The sequence below is a fragment of the Fringilla coelebs genome (assembly GCF_963513975.1).
Source record: "Fringilla coelebs genome assembly, chromosome: 13".
Taxonomy (NCBI): Eukaryota; Metazoa; Chordata; class Aves; order Passeriformes; family Fringillidae; genus Fringilla; species Fringilla coelebs.
Genome location: NC_140039.1, coordinates 8114052 through 8133060, shown reverse-complemented (window position 1 = coordinate 8133060; position 19009 = coordinate 8114052). Strand labels below are relative to the sequence as shown.

Sequence of the window (19009 nt, the reverse complement as noted above, 5' to 3'; positions counted from 1 at the left end):
TCAAGGAAGACTTTACTAATGGGATGCTACCCAGGCCAGGGGGCTCAGGTCTGTCCCAGAACTTCCAGCTCCAGGGGTCCCTTTGAGAGAGTGGCATACCAGATGCCCACAGGCAGCCAAAGCCTCCAGGCATTCAGCTCTGATCCCCATTCCTCACTACTAATTTCTCTATAATGAGAGAAGATCTGCTTTTCCTTTACTCACCCTTTCCTTTGCCATCTTCTTCCTGAGCCAAGAGCTAAAGGCCTCACGACCTAGGGAATCTCCAGTAGCGCCCACGCTCCAGATCAAGGCAAATATAAACCAAGGTTCAATCAGCTCTCCCATACGAGCAATCTTCTCCCGGGGAATCGTCTTAAGTCCCTTAGAACCAGAGACAAGCAGAAGAAAAGTTCACAGGTATAATTATGGCACACAAACCCCAGACTCTTCTTAATTTGCTCGTAATTCTATTCAGCTTCTATGTATTTTTTTCTAGCCAGTTTTTCAAAGGCCTTGTTAATATATTATATGGATTAAAATTTGTTGTTTCATTGGTGTACTTGAGAGACTCCCTTTGCTGAACTAACGTCACTCAACAGGAGAGGGGAGAAGAATTTAGTCTTAGGTTTTTAATTTGAAAATTGTCCAGCCTTCTTCAATACTAATTCTCAAAGGACCTGCAATCTGAAGTGCATCACTGCTCAGCTCTGATCTCTGCTTTCCCCTCATTCTCCAATTCCCTCTGCTATAAATAAAAGTGAATCTCTACCCTCCAGCCTGGTAGGCACAGAGCTTATCTTGTGTTCCTTCAGTGGACAGAGCATAATCCTTGCAGGTTTGCCTGTGATTTGCTGGATGCTGTATTACCTTCTGCTATGTGGATGAGCTACAGCATGACCTTTCTGCACCAACATCTTGTTCTCTGGTGACTAACCCTTTCCATGACTTAGCATCCTTAAGAGTTACAGACACAAGGAACAGTGATAGAGGTAGCAAAATCTACCTTAATGGGAACGAAAGGCTGATACAAACATTCCAAGAGCACAAGGAGACTCATTGTGAGGTTACCATCTGTAGAAGTAATTATCTCCTTCACAGAGCTTCGTAATAAGTCAATGGCCTCCTGGAAAGACAGGAAGGGGACAGCTCAGTGTCACCATCCAGCACAGCTGTCTTTGGTTTTACCTTCTTGTTCACCTCCACCATGTTATGTTTAGAAGGGAGACTGTGACTGAGAATGCTGCCATTTCCAGCTGCATCCCAAGTATCAGCATTTTTACTGGAGAAAAGCAAGACAAGCCCCTTGGTTCAGTCTTAACACCAAGAAACCTCTGGGCCTCCCTTTTGGTTCTGTGCAACAGTTGCATGCATCTTGTGCTATCACTGCTGTAAATGGTTTGCTCCCTTTAGAGCCTTCCTTTGTAGCTCTAGGTTCTTCATTAAAATAAAGGCTTATCAGCTGAGTAAAAATAACAAGACTTGTTTGAACAACCTTCTCCCTGGAGGGACTCCACTCTAAGCTATGGAACTGCACTAGGGATGGTTTTGTCCAGAAGATAATTTTAAAATGAAATAAAACCAACTATAATGACCAATAAGACTTAGTCACATCTACAGAGATCAGTGAGTAACGTCTATTAAAGCCACAAAATTCACAGAGAAGTTTCCATGATAGATATTATGGTAGGAAATGTTCCCACAATGAAATTTAAATCCAGGCCTTGACACATCAGGGCTGGTTGATGATCAAGATGACATGGAAAGGCTGCAACAGAACAGTAGCTCACATGGAGGAATCTCCTGAAGAGAGATGCCAGCTGCTGTGCGAAGCGCTGCATGATTTCTGGCATATTTTTCAGCCAGCATTCAATGAAAGGGTCCAGCCCCAAAATGCTGGGTTCCAGGTAAACCATGCCACAGCGGGAGACTGTGGCAGGGGAAGCAACAGCCAAATCCTGGACTTCAAACATCATTGTCATGCCCTAGAAATTAGAAGAGAAAGGATAAGGACCTGCTCAGTTTTGATATGTACTTCAGTGCAGGGAGGAAGGAGTACAGACTACATGCAGCAAAAGTGGGAGGGATTAGTTACCTCTGTCATCTTGATGATTTCCCCTGAGCTGAGGCATAGCTTCTTATTGTCATCAAGTACTGTGTTCATGTTCTCAATCCACAGAGCATCCACTGGCCCATCAAACATGTACCACTTCTTGCTGGAGTCACCGGCCACGGTTCCCCGACGCATGAGTGTGGAAAAGATCCCGTCTGTCCTGAAAGGCAGGAGGAAGGCAGGGCTTGGCCCATTCTGGTTTTGCTGAAATAAATGTTCCCACCACAAAAGGCAGTCTTATCCTGCTTCACGTGTCTCCCTTATCCATGAGCTGCAGAAAGGTCCACCTCATTCTTTTTTTTACTGAGACACATCTCAGCCTGAGTGACACCACAAAACAATTTCTTTGGGCATCAGGATCTGAAATTCATGTCATTTAACTATAAGATGTAAAGCTTCCCTTTAACATCTCTGTCCTCAGTGAAGAGTAAAGAGGCCTCGCTAACATCCAGTTCAGGTCACAGGCAGATCATCTGCTCTTTGGAAGTGCCTCTGTTTCTCTTTTTCTCAAGGTTAAAAGGATAAATCCAGGCTAAAGAGCATGACCCTACCCTCTTCATAACTGAAGTTCCCCATTCTCAACTGCCTGTGAACCCGGGTGGTCCTGGAGCTGGTGACCAGGAGAGCAGACACAAGGAATGCTGGCTGTTGAGAGCAAGAATTTAATCTGTACATGGGAACCTTGAGCAGAGTTTCCATTCAGACTCTGGACTTGACTCCTGCTATTAAATAATTATTTGTTATTTTTATAGTACTAGTGAATTCCAGGGTATTGTTACTGAGATCAAGGGAAAACAGTCTGTTCTAAAGCTCAGCTGATTAAAGCAAATGAATTTGACTGTAAATATATTTTACACAATTGCTGTATTTTTCTTTTTTGTCACATTGACATGTCCATGTAGAGACACATCATAAATAAACTGTTGAGCTTAATTGGAGCTCCTATAAAATGTCCTTCAGTAAATATGTACCACATCCTAAGCTGGGAAGCTCTGGTCACAGAATCAGTAATGTTTAATGGCTTGCACTTTTCCTAGAGGTAGTTAGTTTTATATATGTTTAATTTCCCTCATTTTACAGAACACAGTCTTTAGTTTTGCCTGGAGACAAGTGCTGGCTGACAAGGCCAAAGGGAGATTCACACTGCTTCTCACATCCTAGCTTATGCATAAAGTGAGCTGCAAAGTCAACCTCAGGTCACATATGGAAACAGAAGCAGTAGGACCTGGCTATAAAGAGGGCAAGTGGGCTGTTGGTTCTTGTTTCCAAACCATGTAAGCAAGCAGGAGCCCTGGCAACAGGAATGAAATTTCTCTTTATGCCTCAAAGTCATTCCTCATCACTCAAGGATACCAGAGTATTTATACAGAACAATTCAAGTGCGCAGTACAGAGGTCACTTTTCTTCAGAAGCAAAGCAAGTGTTTTTAAGCTGCTGTATCTTAGGAGCAGGGGCATGTGCTCCAAAGCTATTGAATTATTGTTCTGCAGTTAATGCTGTGAGCTGAGCTGCAGGAACTGTCTGGGCATGTGCTGGCAGTCGGGCCAAGTGCACAATGAGGGATGTCAGCTTAAATCGCCGTGACTGGCTGTTGTAGCTTGGTGGGGATAAGGACTTGATCGCTTCTGGTTTTATGCCACCACCCCAAACGGTTCTCAGCCTTGGAGAGAAGACGCTCAAGACCAGAAAAGTGTTTTCTGTCTGGAAGAAAGGAAAGAAGGTTTTGTACTTTACCATTCATGCGTTAGCAAGTTGAACTCTCCATAAAGCTGGCCCATTGTGATGGATTTGGGATTCAGTACAAAGTAGTGGACTGCTTCGTAATTCCCACCACTGGCTGCAGGCTGACCTTTCAGTGATGTCATTGCAGCTGCCAGGACTTCATAACTCTGCAAAAGCAGGACAGCCAGAGACTTAACTGCCATGGCTCCAGAGCAACAAAGCCACTTGCTCTCACAGCAACTGCATTCAAATACAGTGAGAAAAGACACATAGGGCACTCTATATGCAGTGGAGGAGGAAGTTAGATCTTCTGTGCAAGAGGCCTGAAGCACCTAGAGAGGTCAAAGTATGTCTCAGCCTCAGAAATGTGCAGCAGAACTAATCTCACAGCTCAAAAGCAAACCAGTAATATACCTCCCCATGGCTATAAATTATTACTAACAGGCAGCATCTTTGTGCCCTGACTTCTACCTGAGAGAAGCTTTAAATGCCAGCATGGGTCTTCTGTGAAACTTAACCCACTGCATCACTAGGTAGGTGGGGTTTTCTGGGGCCAGCACAGTGTCTCACCCATACCTTTGTCTTCCCAGAACCTGTTGGTCCCACCAGCATCAGGCCGTGACGAACTACGGTGGTCTCGTACAGCTGGATGCATTTAGTCACAAAACCTGTACAGGAAGATGATGCAGAGTGGGCCTGGGAACACATCTCTTTCCTAGGGCAGCATGCTGGACTAAAAGCCCAGGTCCAGAGGGAGCTTGTGGACAGCCTTTCCCCTCACCATCAACATCCTTCAGATTTGCCTCGATGCAGGATTTGCGGATGGCTTCTTCCAGGATGCCATAATCAACAGGTGTTTCTTTGATATTTGGAAATAAATCTGAGACAATACCATTGAAGAGCTTGAGGTCGTCCTGCAGGAATTTGGGTACGTTGGCATCCCTAATAGCTCGCAGGCAGATCAGCTCCTGCAAGGATTTGAGAACTCAGGACTTCAGAGATCTTTCCTCTTCTATGAGGCTGCAGAAAAGGCCCCATAATCTATGGCAGTGTGAAATACAAGCACATTTACCTCATCCATATCAGGATTCTCTCTTTTGAGATTGCCAGCTGTTGAGATGACAGTCTTCACAGCTCTCATCCCAAAGTCATAGTGATCCTGAAAAAGGCATAGAGGAAACAATATCATCAGATAGAGGAGCAACATCTTAAAAAGTAAACTTAGGCATGCACTCAGCTAGCAGGCAAGAAAAGAAAAATGAGAGAGTTATGCCTTCAGAACAATTCCTCCTTCATCCAACCCTATTCTCAGTATCCTTCAACCAACTAACTAGTCCTCAGCTGTACAGTCTATGAATGAGGAAGATGAAAATAAGTACACAATGAAAAATCCTAGATGGAAGGAAAAGCAGGCAGGCCTGTTTAGCTCAACTGTCCTGCCACTGTAATCCTAAATAGGATTTAAGGTGAATCCAAGTCCAGCCACAGGGGCAGAAATGAGAATTAGAAAGAAGGAAGACGAAGAATGGGTGTAGTGACCTTTCTGAGATATGCTATCACAAGGCACCAAGAAAACCATCCGGGTACTTCATGCCTAGGCTGAGGAAGTCTCACATTTAAAAAACAGTCTTGGACATTAGGGCATCTACCTGGGAGCTGAGCTGTTCTGACAATAGTTTGAATGTTGTGGTGATCTTCTTGGCAAGGATTTTGGCTTCATTAAACCCAAAGGAGTAGAGTGAGATCTCAGCAATCATGGAGTAATCTGGGACCATCATAGCCACAGGACGAAAGAGAGCCTAGAACACAATGTTCAAAACACTGTCATTTCTTGCTTTTTTTCCCAGCAAACTGAAAAGGCTGAGTATCCATTCCAGACTGTTTAGAGGACACAACATGAGTGTGCCTGGCAGCTGTCACTGCAGCATCCCTGCAGACTGCAATCTGAACAGTGCCATTTCCTTACACATGTGGTTCAAATCTCAACGCGATCCTGGAGACTCTCCAAAAGCATCACACCCTAACTCTTGTCATGGACACACTGGTGGGTCTGGGTAGCACCCAGCACCTTTATTGCCCCTCTTCTTTCTGTCTGTGCAGCCTGCCCTCCTTACCTTCAGGTTATCGGGCAGTTCAGTGCGCCCAGCGTACCCTGGGTTCATTGTGATGAAGACTGCACAGGATGGGACCAGTGGGATCTCTGTGCCTTCAAATATGAAGGTTTCCACCTGGAAAATTAAAAATATGATCATCCTTGAAGAACAGAGCCTTACCTGCAAACTAAATAATGTAGCAGAATCTTCCAAGAGGAGAACAATAGTTTTTAGTTGTTAAATTATAAAGCACAAACACACACACCTGCCCACAACAGCAGTGACTCAATCTGGTCCCACTGCAGGAACCTAGTATTACCAGCAATATTTTTCCCTGCATAAAAGACTGGGCTTGTGGAAGATTTACTGATAGGTTATATTTTCCTTTTTTTTCCTTTAAACTCTTGAACAGACTTCTATCCCTTCAGCTGTAAACAAACGTCTTCCCATTTATTTTGCACTAGAGATCAGACCTGAATTAATTCATGGCAAAGAGGGCAAAGAGAAACCTAAATCCTTTTTAAAGCTGTGGAGGTAGTAATTTCAGATGGGGGATAAAGTAATGCAGAAGAATTTACGGAGAGCAAGTTTCTAATTCCAAGCCAAAGTCAAGGAGATTCAGGTCTTAACCCTTCTGGGCCTCCAGAGAACAAAGCAGAGGCTGGCTGCTAGACTGGCTGACAGCTGAATCTCCATTAAAGCCAACAGTTCACAACAATTCACTTTACAATACAACTCTGTGTGCACCAGTATGTGTTTTTCTGAACATACTGGGTTTTGTGAATCCACCAAAGCTTGGTTAACACATTTAGACAAATTTGGTGCTGAGCAACTCATGTCAGAATACTGACTGCCTTTATCACAGCTCCAATTTTGATCAGCTCAGTGGATCTGTATCGGAGTGTCTCCCACACCAAAGCCTGCTGGCACTACAGCTCAAGCTGAGAGGTACTTCAGCCTGTGAGAGTGTGGGCAACTCTGGCAGCATAGACTAAGGTGAAGTTAAAAATTCCCCTGAGGATGTTGACTGTAATGGACTGATATGATGTGCCATAGTTAGGACATTGTTCAAACCTCTCCTCAAGGATGTCTGTTAAGAGCTGCCCCTGAGAAGTGAAGCTTGAAGGTGTGTGCAGAGACAAGGACTTGCCTGAACTAGCTTAAGTGGAGATTTTTTTTGCCTGCCTTTGCATCCACACATTCCTTACATACCCTCTGCTGCTGTGCTTTCTGGATGGTTGTGATCTGCTGGGCCACCACAGACAGCACCTCGATATCGATGCGGTTGAACTCATCGAAGCAAGCCCAGGCACCAGAGCTGGGCAGGGAAGGAAGAATGAAGGGAGTGAGGAGCACCACACAAGAGCAAACTTGCAGTCAAAAATTCAGCTAGATGTAGAAGTTATATATAACCACATATTGGGTAGGCATAACAGAGACTGGAATGGCCCTGATGTCCTGATGTCCCACGGCAAACAGTGACACAGCCACTGTGTCCTGGTTCAGTGGACACCCCAGCTGTGCATCCCAGGCCATGTGATGAGTGACCATGGCAGTATCCAATCCTAGAGCCTGGGACAAATTCTCCATTACACATTTGAGCTTTAAAGAGGTGTCATGTTGAATTCCTAGTTTGTACCTGAGCTGTAAATGCAGCAGATACAGTTTAGACAACACTTAAGTCCATTTTTCAGAGTTTGGAAAACTATATATAAAGCTGGAAGCACGCATATGAGGAAGGTGATCTTCCCACAAGGCATGGCTTAAGAAAGAAGTTAAATTACTTACAAAGAAAACATCTGAGAAAAGAATATCAGCTTTTGTTGGACTGACTAATTCAGATTCACCAGTGTGCAACAGACTAATTGGACCAGCTCTGTTTGAAATGTAGAGAAGAGAGAAGCCTCTCTGAGAGGATCCCTCAGGGCTTAGAGCAGTCTCTCTTGGCTGCTCAATTTTGAATACTCTCAGCAGATTCTCTTCTTCTTAAGATTAAGCAGCTTGTGGGCTGAATCTCAGTCCAACATGGATGATATTAAAATAAAGGCCAAAGCTGCAAACATTTGCACAGGTGGATTAGAGCATTGTGGATTAGTGCAAAGCATTTTAATTTTGTCTTAAATGAACACGGATCTCTTTTTATCTCTTTTTTTTTATAATTGGATCAACTGTTCCTCCTTTCTGGCTGGAATTTTGTAACCTTGCTCATTCTGGAACTCAGTAACCCCCTTGCTAGGGCTTTTCTTTTTCTTTTGGGCTGCTATGAAAAATACCCACCAACTCCCAGTGTGCAGCATCCCTCAATAATGACACTCAGCATTTCACTGTACCTGGCTAGGCCCTTAAAAAACTTGCCCATTGCCATAAAGTCGAGTTGGTCAGAGCAGTTGAACACTACAGTTTGGATTGCCAGTGCTTTGCCCAGGTCTTTTGTTGTTTCTGTTTTGCCTGTTCCTGCTGGTCCTGCAGGTGCTCCTCCAAATTTCAGGTGCAGAGCTCCTGTAAGTGTCAGATAACACCTACAACAAAGAAGAGACCAAATGACAAAAAAAAGCATTTGTACTACTGATTTCTGCAAAGAGACAGATGATCTATACAGCTGGAGACAAGGAGGAATCCATCATTCATTATTCTACAAAACTGCTTAGATATGCAGCATTCTGCAAAGGAGTTAGAGCTATGTGGCCTTGATTAGTATTCATGGGGGCCTGCATGGATAAATCCTTCTGCCACTGGCTACAAATTCATTCTGCAGAAAAAGGACAGCTACAAAACGGTAAAACTCTTATTTTTGCTGCATATTCTAGAGTACTAGCTGGTTTCTAGAAGAGCTCCTTAGCTATCAGGTGGGCATTTTATATGAGAGCACTACATTAAGAATTAGAAGAGTGGAAGCAATCAGTGTGAGCACTGACCACTTGGAATACAGTAGCAACCAATGCCAGGGTGCTCCTGTGCACTTGTCTCAAGTAGTCCTTTACTGTACAAATGGATTCTATTTACATACATTAAGATGTAGGACCTGCATGGTCAGATCCTTAGTTTAATCCTCTTCATCCAGAAGAAAAAAAAATCAAGAAAAGAGAAAAAAAGTGCATTTGTTATCCAGAGAACAATGAATTTACCTGTCAGTGAGGGGTGTGATAACCAGACGGCCAGTGTTGCCCAGATACTCATAGCCATAGATAAACTCAGCATTGACTGCTCTGATGTACAGGTCTCCCCTTGTCCAGTAGTATCTAATGGTGAGTGAACATGGCATCAGAAAGACAAACACTGCCTGGCAGACAAAGCAGCAGCTCACGAGATTACAGCCTGCAGGTTTGGAGAACTGTTTGTCAAGGGATTTCCCTCTCGAGAGCAGAAAGGATAAAGAAACACAACAGGGTGGACAGGAGTCCTCACAGTGCCTGGGATCAAGCATTGCCCCCCTTGGGCAGGAGCACAGCCTTTCACAGTGACACATCATGGTATGGGTTAGTTTATATTGCCAAAGAGAATGCCATCAAAGCTAGATCTGTCTCACACCCCTGTTTCCATTTGCCATGGACACTGCTGATGGGTAAGGAGAATGGAGACTGGCCAGGGAGGCCAGGTGAGGCTCAACAGCTGTGTTCTCTAACCTGAGCTGGGAGATCCACTCAAAATCGTTCATGCTCGTTACATTCTCCTCAACCAGCCTTGCTGCAACGTCCTTGGCATGCACCTCGATCACAATGAGAGCTGACAGCACTGCTCTCTGCATCCTGGACAGCTTCCCACGGACCAGGGCCACCAAATCTCCCAGCTGGGAACAAAAGGAAAGTACCCTGAAGCAATGCACTCTGTACCAACACAATGCAATCAAACTCAGGGCATGCTGAGTCTCACATCATATGCTGTGCTCACACAACTTCTGCCTCTTCTCTTTTTAGAAGTACAAATGGCTGCTCAGAAGGCAAATACTACTCAGGGCTGGCTCAGAGCTGAGTTTTGCCTACATGATTACCATGTTCAGGTGAAAAGAACGAGTTAGAGCCACTATGAAGTCCAGAGCTAATAACCCTCAGGTATTAGGTGTGATTAGATGCACAGAACTGATATGAAGGATGCAGTTTCCTCTACTGTCCATCACTTCAGTTCTTTGCCTTTTGCTTCTTGGGTAACCCTGGAGAAGTTATCTTTCACCTTGTATAGTGTTCAGGTGATGATCATATTATCAGTCCTGTATTTTATTGACAAATACCCTAATAATTAAGAAGACAACCTGTTTTATCATTTGTTTTTAACAGTGCTAGGCAAAACTGTGTCTCTGTTTCCCCACCAGTATTGTCCTGGCTGTATTTATAACTTGTCTGAGGTCTGATGACTGAAAAGGCTCCATCTGGCAAAATCTCACCCTTCCATTCATTTTCATACCTGAGCACTCAGCTGTGGGTAAAGTCTGCTGGACAAATCTCCAGCCTCCAGAGCTTCAGACACTTCCTTTGTCCAGAAAATCTGGCAGCCAGCAATGACCACTTGGCCAGGCCATTCCAAGACCCATGTGGAACGTGGAGTCTTAAAATAGAAAAAAAATAGGTGTGAGAAAGGGGGAAAAAGGTGGCAAGACTATTTATTTATTTATTTATTTATTTATTTATTTATATGTCCTCTTGCTCTGAGAGGCATGCTTAACAAATCAGCACTGAATTCTTGTGTAAGAGGCTTTCCTTTTCCTTCCCTTCCACTTGCTGTGAAGAAATCACCTTAAGGCACTGGGTACAGCAGGTACCTTCTCTCCACTATGCCATTTGCAGTAACCAGTTACAAGTAGCCATTAGCAGGTGAAGAGCAGGAATCTGAGACCCAAAAGAATGTTTCCCCTCCTCTGGCCTATTCTAACTTTCCTACTTTCAAATTTTCAGTCTGAATAAGAAAAAGTAACAGAAACATCTGAGGCCTTTTTATTTTTCAGCCTCTCTGAAAAATAGATTGGAAATAGATTACCTAGATTAGAAATTTCAATTTTACACCAGCATAGCTTTTGTACAGAAACCAGAGCCATGATGCATCCCCTATGCACTGACTGAAACCAAGAGTTCATGTGCCTTGATTCCTTTTACCAGCCCCTAGCACACTGTGTGAGACACAAGAGCTGAAGCAGAAGATCCTTTCAAAGAGAAAGTAGTCTGGAGAGATGAATAGATATGGATTCATACAGGGTTGTTCCATGCTGTAGGAAAGCTGTGAGGGAGTGTGCAGGGTTTGCATTCTGCTGGACCATTAGCTTTTTGCCCAGCTGCCCATTCTGCACTTACAGGCACACAACTGTACTAAAGGCTGTGTTTTGGAAATGGAACAGAATAGAATAGAAAGAATAGAATATCTCGTAGAATACACCCCAAGTTCATCAGCCTCACCTCTGGTGACCTCTATGGCAAGCCTGGAACCAACACATCAGAGACCTGCCTGTCTGTGATAAAACTCTTACCTCTGGATAAACACCAATTGATCTTTCTATGTTGTCCCGAACACTGGCCTTCATGGCTTTCTCCACTTCCACCAGCCAGTCCTCCACATTCTCAGAGGGAGTGATGGCAGAAAACAGCTTCACCTCTTCTCCTTCACCAGAATACATGTGTGTGATCTGTAGGTCTTCCTGGAATTTCAGCTAATGGAAGAAGCACAACAGGAGATATGAGTGAAGGATTTATTTTCTATCCCTGCCTTCCTGCCCCTGGGGGACAGCGAGCCTACACCAGTGTTTGCTCATTATAAACCTGGTGCCAAACTTGGTTGCCAGTGGTGATAATAAAGTGTGAGACAGACGTGCAAAATGACCTCTCCAAATAATGGAAAACGACTGTATGAAAACAAGAGATTCACATTGCTGGTGTGACTTGAGTGAAGCAAATCAAATTATAGGTAGGATGAACATTTCTCATTGCCTGTCTAGGATTCAGACCCTTGACTCCTGCTCAATTCTGTAGATTCAAATAATTTCCCTTGATGTCACAGTGCCTGGTTTTAAGAGTAAAATTTTAACAGCTTCTCCGGTGCCCCAGCATATCACTGAAAGTCCCCTTATTTATTCCAATGGCTTTGCACCATGTTTCCAGTTCAATTTCCTTTCTATTTTTCCAAACTAATGACTAGGAGATTGGTTTTACTGTCTGAGTATTGTGGTGGTTCGAGCTGTGACTAGCTATGGAGTCTGAAGTCTATTAGGAATAACAAAGAGGAAAAATAGCCAGGTTAACTCCAACTCCTAAGTAGGGATGAAGGCAGAAACTTAATTCAGCTCAGGCTTGTTCAGTCTTTGCCCCTTCTGGAGCTGTCAGCAGGACTGGGATTCAATCCTAACAAGGTGCCTGTGAGTAGAAAGCTAAGTCAGAGCTGTTTCTCCTGGCCTTCATGGTGAGATGGACACACATCTCCAGAGGAAGTGTCCTCCCCTCCTAGGATAGTTATCTAAGTGAATTTCTCTAAGTCACCCTTTGCAGATGCCTATTTCCCCCCACTGTCTGAAGGACAACCAAGGGTACCCAGTTCATGGGCAGATGTCTGGCTTTGAAACGTCTTAAGTGAGGTTGCTGGAATCCCACTTCAGGACAGGCAGCACCTTCCAATGCCTATGTACAAGTACAGGTTCCCAGGAGACACATTTCCATAGAGCAGAGTGTGAACATTCCTCCAGACCTCAGAACACCTCCAACTCCCATGACACAGCTTCCCAAAGGTGGGCCAAGCCACTCGTGTGCTGGCTGTGCCTACCCGTGCAATGTTCTCAAAGCACTTGTGGAGGTGAGGTTGTACAGCAGTGGGGTCTTTTGTCTGGGACAGGATTTCCAGCAGCTCATCATCTGAAAGGAAGTAGAACCTACAAACACAGAGAGAAGGATGAGGAGAGGCTCTGTTTACTGCAGCAGCAAGAGCTAAGTGCTGGCATGATGGGGAACAAGCCTTTTGCTAAAGACATTGTTGCTGACTGCTCACTGATCTCTTTGTATTTGTGTGCATGAGCAGCCACCATCCAGCCCCTCTCCCTTTCTATAGAGACAGACTGCTGCCTCAGCAGAAGTCAGTTATTTCCAAGCAAAGAGGGTTTATATGAGTATCAAAGAACAGAAGTCTTCCTTCAGGGAATAAGAGACAAAGTTACTTGGAGATTTTCATTTTACCCACCCTTTCTACACAAATCCTGAGGCACAGATATGCAGCATTGCTACCAGACTGCCCTTAACTCACCACATTTGTGTGTGCCTGTTTTCTCCCCATGAGATGGCAGCATTGAAAGGCACAGCTTTGCTTAAGTTTGCAGGCCATGCATAAATCCTAAGCTTAGGTGGTTTTGCTCTTTCTTGGCAGATTGAACTGCAGTGAGCCTCTCGTTTCGTATTTTCTGAAAGAGGGAGGGCAATCTAGCCCAGTGAAATTTGGGGTTACCTGGGAAAAGCAGCTCTCTTTGTCTCCAGATATTCACTCAGCCCTTTCTGCACAAGTTCAAGTAGTTCATTACTCTTCTGCAGCTTTTCCAGTAGCTTTGGGTTAGGGCACAAAGAAATCACCTATAACAGAATGTGTAACAGAGGAAGCATCAGTATTCTGAGCATGTGAGAGATAAGGCAATGGAGATAATTGGGTTGCCCAGTGATGTTACTGATGGGATTTAAATGACTCATTCACAGGAATTCTCAGGGATCTGGAGAGGTGTAAGCTTTGTGGGTAAGGAGGGTAAACAGCCCTTATGGAGACAAGCATTTCTGGCTTCCCCAAAACACCAACATTTGTAATATGGAATACAAGCAGTGAAGGAGTCCTGGGAAATGGAGACTGGAGAATAGAAGAGAGCAGAGCACTGCCACCGGGACACAAAAATAGGCAAAAACAATGGTTCTAAAAAACTTAGAGAATCAGTCTTGAGTTACCTTATGGATTACAACCACTGCAGGTTACAAGAGTCATTAAGAGGCAGGGATTCTGTGTGTTGAGGAGGAGGAAACTGCTGGGAGGGAGACTTTGGTGGAAGGCACTACAGAGAATGGATCTGTCCATTCAGGCACCAGAAAACAAGGCCAAGTTCCAAGAGAAAAGACCCAGCACAATGCCCTGGGGAAGGCCACACAGTTAACACAGTGCTGCTCATGTCCACACCATTATGAAAACAATGACTCAAAGACACAGTCCTTGTGTGAGCATAGTTCCACAGTGTTTGAGATACCTGCACTGGCTTTCATCAAGGCACATACCTCAGGGTTTGCATTAGCACTCTTCATGACTTGCCTCCAATCCTTATCCACAATGTTGTAGCGCTGGCTTTCCAGTGGGAGCTGTCTTTTGATGTCCTCTGAGCTAAAGATGGGCTCCAAGTAGAGCCAAGAGCGCTGACAGTTCAGCCACTCCTCTAGGACATCCTAGTGGGAAGTAAGAAAAGCTTATCAGGACACCATGCTATGAACCTGTTCAACAAAACCATTCAAACTGAGCACTAGAACATGTTGGGAAAAAAACGAGAAAGAAAGAAAAAAAGAGGTGATGCAGCCCTCACACCTTGCATATACCTAAAATCTACCTACAGGGTCAGGAGCTGGAATTTTCTTTCCAAATAATTAACAAATTCCTAGCACTCCCCTTTCCAAAAGTTTTGGAACTTTTCTCCTGCAGCACTGCTATTTTGCTGTCAGAGTCCTGCTGGGTGCTCCTGGTTTGATGAGCAAGTACTGGCACAGTCTGGCAGAACCTGCTTAAACAGCAGTCTCCCATGTGCTCTCCTACACTGAGATGTGGATGATTAGCAAGGATTTCACAGGGTCTGTAAGAATCTGTAAGGTCCACTCAGTACAGTGTGATTAGAGAGACCAATAACACTACTCACAGCAACTGGCAAGCTCTGGCCCCACCAAAACATGTTGCAATAGGCAGCCAAAGGGCTACATTACTTTCCTAGAGTCAGAGGGCTTTCACAGGCCCTATTCTTCCCTAAAGACTGACACTGTCTTGATAACTGCCCTGCCAGTTCCCAGCAGCAACTGCACAGTGTCCACATCCAAGCATGGCAGCACAGCTCAGCTGCCTGCTTCCACCACACGTGTGTGGGTAAAAAACCAATACCTGTGTCATCTTCAGCTTAGTTTCCCACAAGTTCATCCTCTCCTCAAAAGGTTTCTTGAAGGGTGAAAAAGACATGCTCTGAACCAGGACAATATGATCATCTAGGAGCTGAGAAATGTCATCGGTGCTTTTCAGTATATAGGTATTGGTGGTTTTGTAAGGCGTCACAATGAATGAAACAGATTTCCATTCAGCCTCTATCTTGTTGAGTGCCTGGAACAGAGGGACAAGCAATTTAATTTTCAGATACAACTTCTGCAAATGCAAATGGTTATCCCAGCTTCCACAACTCTCTTAATGCCACTCTCTACAAAATGACAGATTTTTGCTCCTGGAATCCACTGGAAACTGCAGCTCTGTATTTTATGCATGACACAATCAGCACCAGCACATTTCCTCTGCATTGCCCACAGGTTCAACACCTGTACACCAGCACTGAAACAAACACCTTGAGGGGAAAAAATGGCAATTTCACCTCCAGGCCTGTTTATGCTCTAGATGCACAGAGGCTGCCAGCAAAGGGCTTATTAATGACTATGATTAATGACAGCTTTGACAAAAGGGGAACTATCCATTGGGAACTTGCCTGAGATTTCAGAGAACAAGAGCTGCCAGAAGGTCAAGACCATCTTAGATCACATCTGAACTGATGAACTGAAGCTGAAAGACTATTTAATCTATGAATTTCCAGAGCTAGAAAGGTTTCTCTGCACGTTTACTGGTTTAAAGGATTTGCCATCTCTGTTTCCAGTCACAGTTAATCCCTCTGACATAACATTTGAATGGCAGAGTGCAGACAATCAATTTATTTTAACGCAACCAGTCACTAATCCCACAGAGATGAGTGAGACCCTAGCAGTGGATCAACATAACCATAAGGCAGTGCTGTTAATGCCACAACTGAAATTCTGCACAAGACAGAATAAGTTCTACTGTGTGGAAGCTGTGTGGTCATCACTCCCTTCTGTAAGGACAGCAACCTTTTTCTTGTGCTGCAGAATGTCTAACACTCTGGGACAACAGGAACACCACCCAAGGCAATGACTGCCTCCTCAGCAGAAACCCATTTGAGAAGCAAGCAAAGACACAACAAGTTCTCTCTCCTCACACTTTCGATGGCGTATTCCTTGCTGGCTGTCTCAGCCACTTTGAGAACAGTCTCCATGTGGTCCTGCAGGTTCAGCTCCAAGCAGCGACCAAATGTCATGCTGGGGTCCAGCTCCACCTCGGCCTGGATCTGGCTGGACAGCATCTCCCAGTGCCGGCTCCTCATGCCGGGGTTGCGCAGCCCCTGGATTAAGGGCACGTACTGCTTGAAATCATCCATCTTGTCTCGAAACTCCTTGGCGACACTCTGGCAGTCTTTCAGGGAGAGAATCAGAACAACAGGGAGAAAATCAGCAACAACAGCGTGTGAGGAAGTTGCCTTAAGGAACTTCTAGAAGCTGTCTAAAGCCTGATGTGCACCTAGTCACACGGTACAGGTAAGCAGCAGGTGAGAGCACTGGAAAATGCACGTTGAAGTAAGGAGGATATGAAGGCTCTCTCTACATGGCTACTAAACCAGGATTCAAGCCTGCTCCCAAGAAGCAGATCTGCCTATTACCAAAAGCCTGTTACAGACAAGCCCATGCTAAGCTGAAGTGTGCCTTAGGCTAGAACTCACCAGAAGAAGAGAGGCAGACAAATTTAACTTCTTGATATGAACTGAAGCATGATCATCTGCCAGTAGATATTTTGGAAGTTACAGTCATCATTTCAAGACATTCACTTCTTAACAAACCTGCACTTTAAGTTATCCCACAGCACAGCTCAGGTCACTCTCAATAGAAGATGGACACCGAGAAGACAGAAGCAGGCTGGGATCCCAGCCTGGAAATAGAAAGTGTGCAGAACAGGCCCTGCCAGCCTATGGCCATGCTAGAGACAAATGTCCTGCCTCATAGGAAGGATGAAGTGAAGGAAAAGGGCTTTTCTCTCTGGGAGCATCCTAGAAAGCCTCTGCACTGTTCACATCTTGACTTTTTTTTTTTTTTTTTGGCTTGTGCTACTGTGAGTAAAACAATGGGTAGGTAAAGAACATGGGACTTGCTTCCATTCCAAAATCTGGCTATAGCATGTGCCTCCTTTTATTGCACCCTGCCTGGTTGCACTGCATGCTCGCAGCAAAGATGTGATCACCTCGTGCTCCCTGCTGGGGATATGCAAAGGACAAAACAAATATCCAGGTACCAGAGACTATTGCAACGAACTAAGCAGGTATTCTTAGTATTTCTGTTTATCATAATGATTCATAGTTACTCATGCATCCACTCATCACCTCCTCCATTGGGGCTGATTCATGGCATTGTTTAAGAGCAAGTTCAAGTTAAAAAGGATGAATCAAAAATCACCCACAGCAAAATATATTTCAATCTAAGCCATCTGGCAGGAGATTTTAGAATTAGCTCTAAAGAATGACCAACACATCTCTGAGAACCAGGGAATGGCAAGTTAAGCCACAACTGAAGTTTCAATTTCAGCTTTATTAGGAGAAATGGTCAAAAGACCTTCATGTGAATTGCAAGGGCTGAGCGCAATCATCTCAACTTCATACACATTCAGGCAAGAAGGAAAATTGTTATTATATTGCAGAGATCATTTCCAGATTTTGCAATTTCATTTTATTCATAACAAAATCAAGACCTCTTCTGGCTTTCCATTAAATGCATTGGCCAATAAAGAAAATAAGATTGGCCAAGAAAATAGCACCTGCAAGACCCAGATTCAAGTTCCTTTGCTGCCTGACTTTGCATGAGGGCTTAAACCCACACGTCTAGCCAGTGGGCTATATAGTAACTCTCTGTGACTAGCCTGGATTATTGCACTTTATATAAATACATGCATACATATATATATACACACTTAGTAAATACTAACTGCAACATCAGAGGGTGGCTGGTACTTCAAGCCTGTAACTAGTATCTAGATGTGAATCATCATAGTTTCAGGAAAAAAAGCGGAAAATAACTTTGTTAGCATTTTCCCAGCTGTCTCTAATACACATGTGACTTCCTGACAATCCCTGTTTAGAGCACTCTGTGACATGCTTCACATCAAAATGCTGATGTGCACCAACTTCCTTTCCCCAGACTGTGCATCTACCTGGTGAATCCTTGAACTGCTTCACGCATCTTTGCATGGTCTTAACAGAGTCAGTGACATTCTTTTCTAGCTCCTCTGCCTCAATTTTAAGGAGAGAATCATTCATCCAGCTCACATTCCACTTTATCCAGTCTGACACTGTAGTCCAGAGATCATAGTATGGCTGGAAGTCCTTAAGCATCTTGTTCAGCCCACTGTACTTTAGAAAGAAATTAAAAACAACGTAAACAACAAGAGTATTCACCTCCAAACAACAGCTACGTGTTAAAAGGCCAAAAAAAACCCACCTCTTTTTTGAATCTGAAGCCAGCAATGAGAAAACATGTATTCCAAGAGGATATATGAGACCACCCTCTCCTGAGCCAACAATACCTATTCAAGGAAGAGCAACCAGCAGAGCTGGACTTGACACATTCAGGCCAACGCACATCCAGTGGAGCTGTGCCTGCACCATGTGTGTGGCATGGAAAGCACTCTTTCCACTTGCCTTTACAAAGCCCTCCTGCAGAATGAGGAGATTTTGATGGACAGGCCACACACCATCAGTGAAAGCACACACCATTATCATATTGTCTCCTTACAGGGAAGGAGAAGTAACCAGAGACTGAAGGGTAGGAAAGGATCATCATGTGAACTCCACTTCTGGTCTGCAGCCAGACTTGGCTGGATGTGGATGACAATGACTCACTGGCAGCTGAGCAGCTACAAGCAAAATGAGTGTTTACAACTATATAAACTGTTGCCTTAGGAGAACACCACGATCCAAGCCAGCTGCCAGCACCCACTCTGCATTCACACCCATAGACCTGCAGCAACAGCCTTACAGAAATGGATGCATCCTAAGGGCTGCTTCAAGACCTTCCCAACCAATTTCTCCTCATGAACA

The 19009-nt window shown here is 44.3% G+C and overlaps 1 protein-coding gene across 1 annotated transcript in view; it reads right to left on the bottom strand.

Moving 5' to 3' along the window:
- DNAH1 (dynein axonemal heavy chain 1) overlaps window positions 1-19009 on the bottom strand; it is a gene marked incomplete at both ends in the record, with an annotated part of 67447 nt that overhangs the window by 29841 nt on the left and 18597 nt on the right. The window contains 22 exons of the mRNA XM_084214549.1: window positions 205-363; window positions 986-1105; window positions 1770-1964; window positions 2075-2252; window positions 3827-3981; window positions 4391-4482; window positions 4596-4782; window positions 4887-4973; window positions 5464-5613; window positions 5929-6042; window positions 7120-7225; window positions 8238-8426; window positions 9033-9146; window positions 9531-9694; window positions 10306-10446; window positions 11360-11539; window positions 12643-12748; window positions 13315-13436; window positions 14118-14282; window positions 14980-15192; window positions 16088-16341; window positions 18124-18322. Of these exons, the coding sequence (XP_084070675.1) occupies window positions 205-363; window positions 986-1105; window positions 1770-1964; window positions 2075-2252; window positions 3827-3981; window positions 4391-4482; window positions 4596-4782; window positions 4887-4973; window positions 5464-5613; window positions 5929-6042; window positions 7120-7225; window positions 8238-8426; window positions 9033-9146; window positions 9531-9694; window positions 10306-10446; window positions 11360-11539; window positions 12643-12748; window positions 13315-13436; window positions 14118-14282; window positions 14980-15192; window positions 16088-16341; window positions 18124-18322 (3390 nt within the window). The remainder of the gene's footprint in view (window positions 1-204; window positions 364-985; window positions 1106-1769; window positions 1965-2074; window positions 2253-3826; window positions 3982-4390; window positions 4483-4595; window positions 4783-4886; window positions 4974-5463; window positions 5614-5928; window positions 6043-7119; window positions 7226-8237; window positions 8427-9032; window positions 9147-9530; window positions 9695-10305; window positions 10447-11359; window positions 11540-12642; window positions 12749-13314; window positions 13437-14117; window positions 14283-14979; window positions 15193-16087; window positions 16342-18123; window positions 18323-19009) is intronic.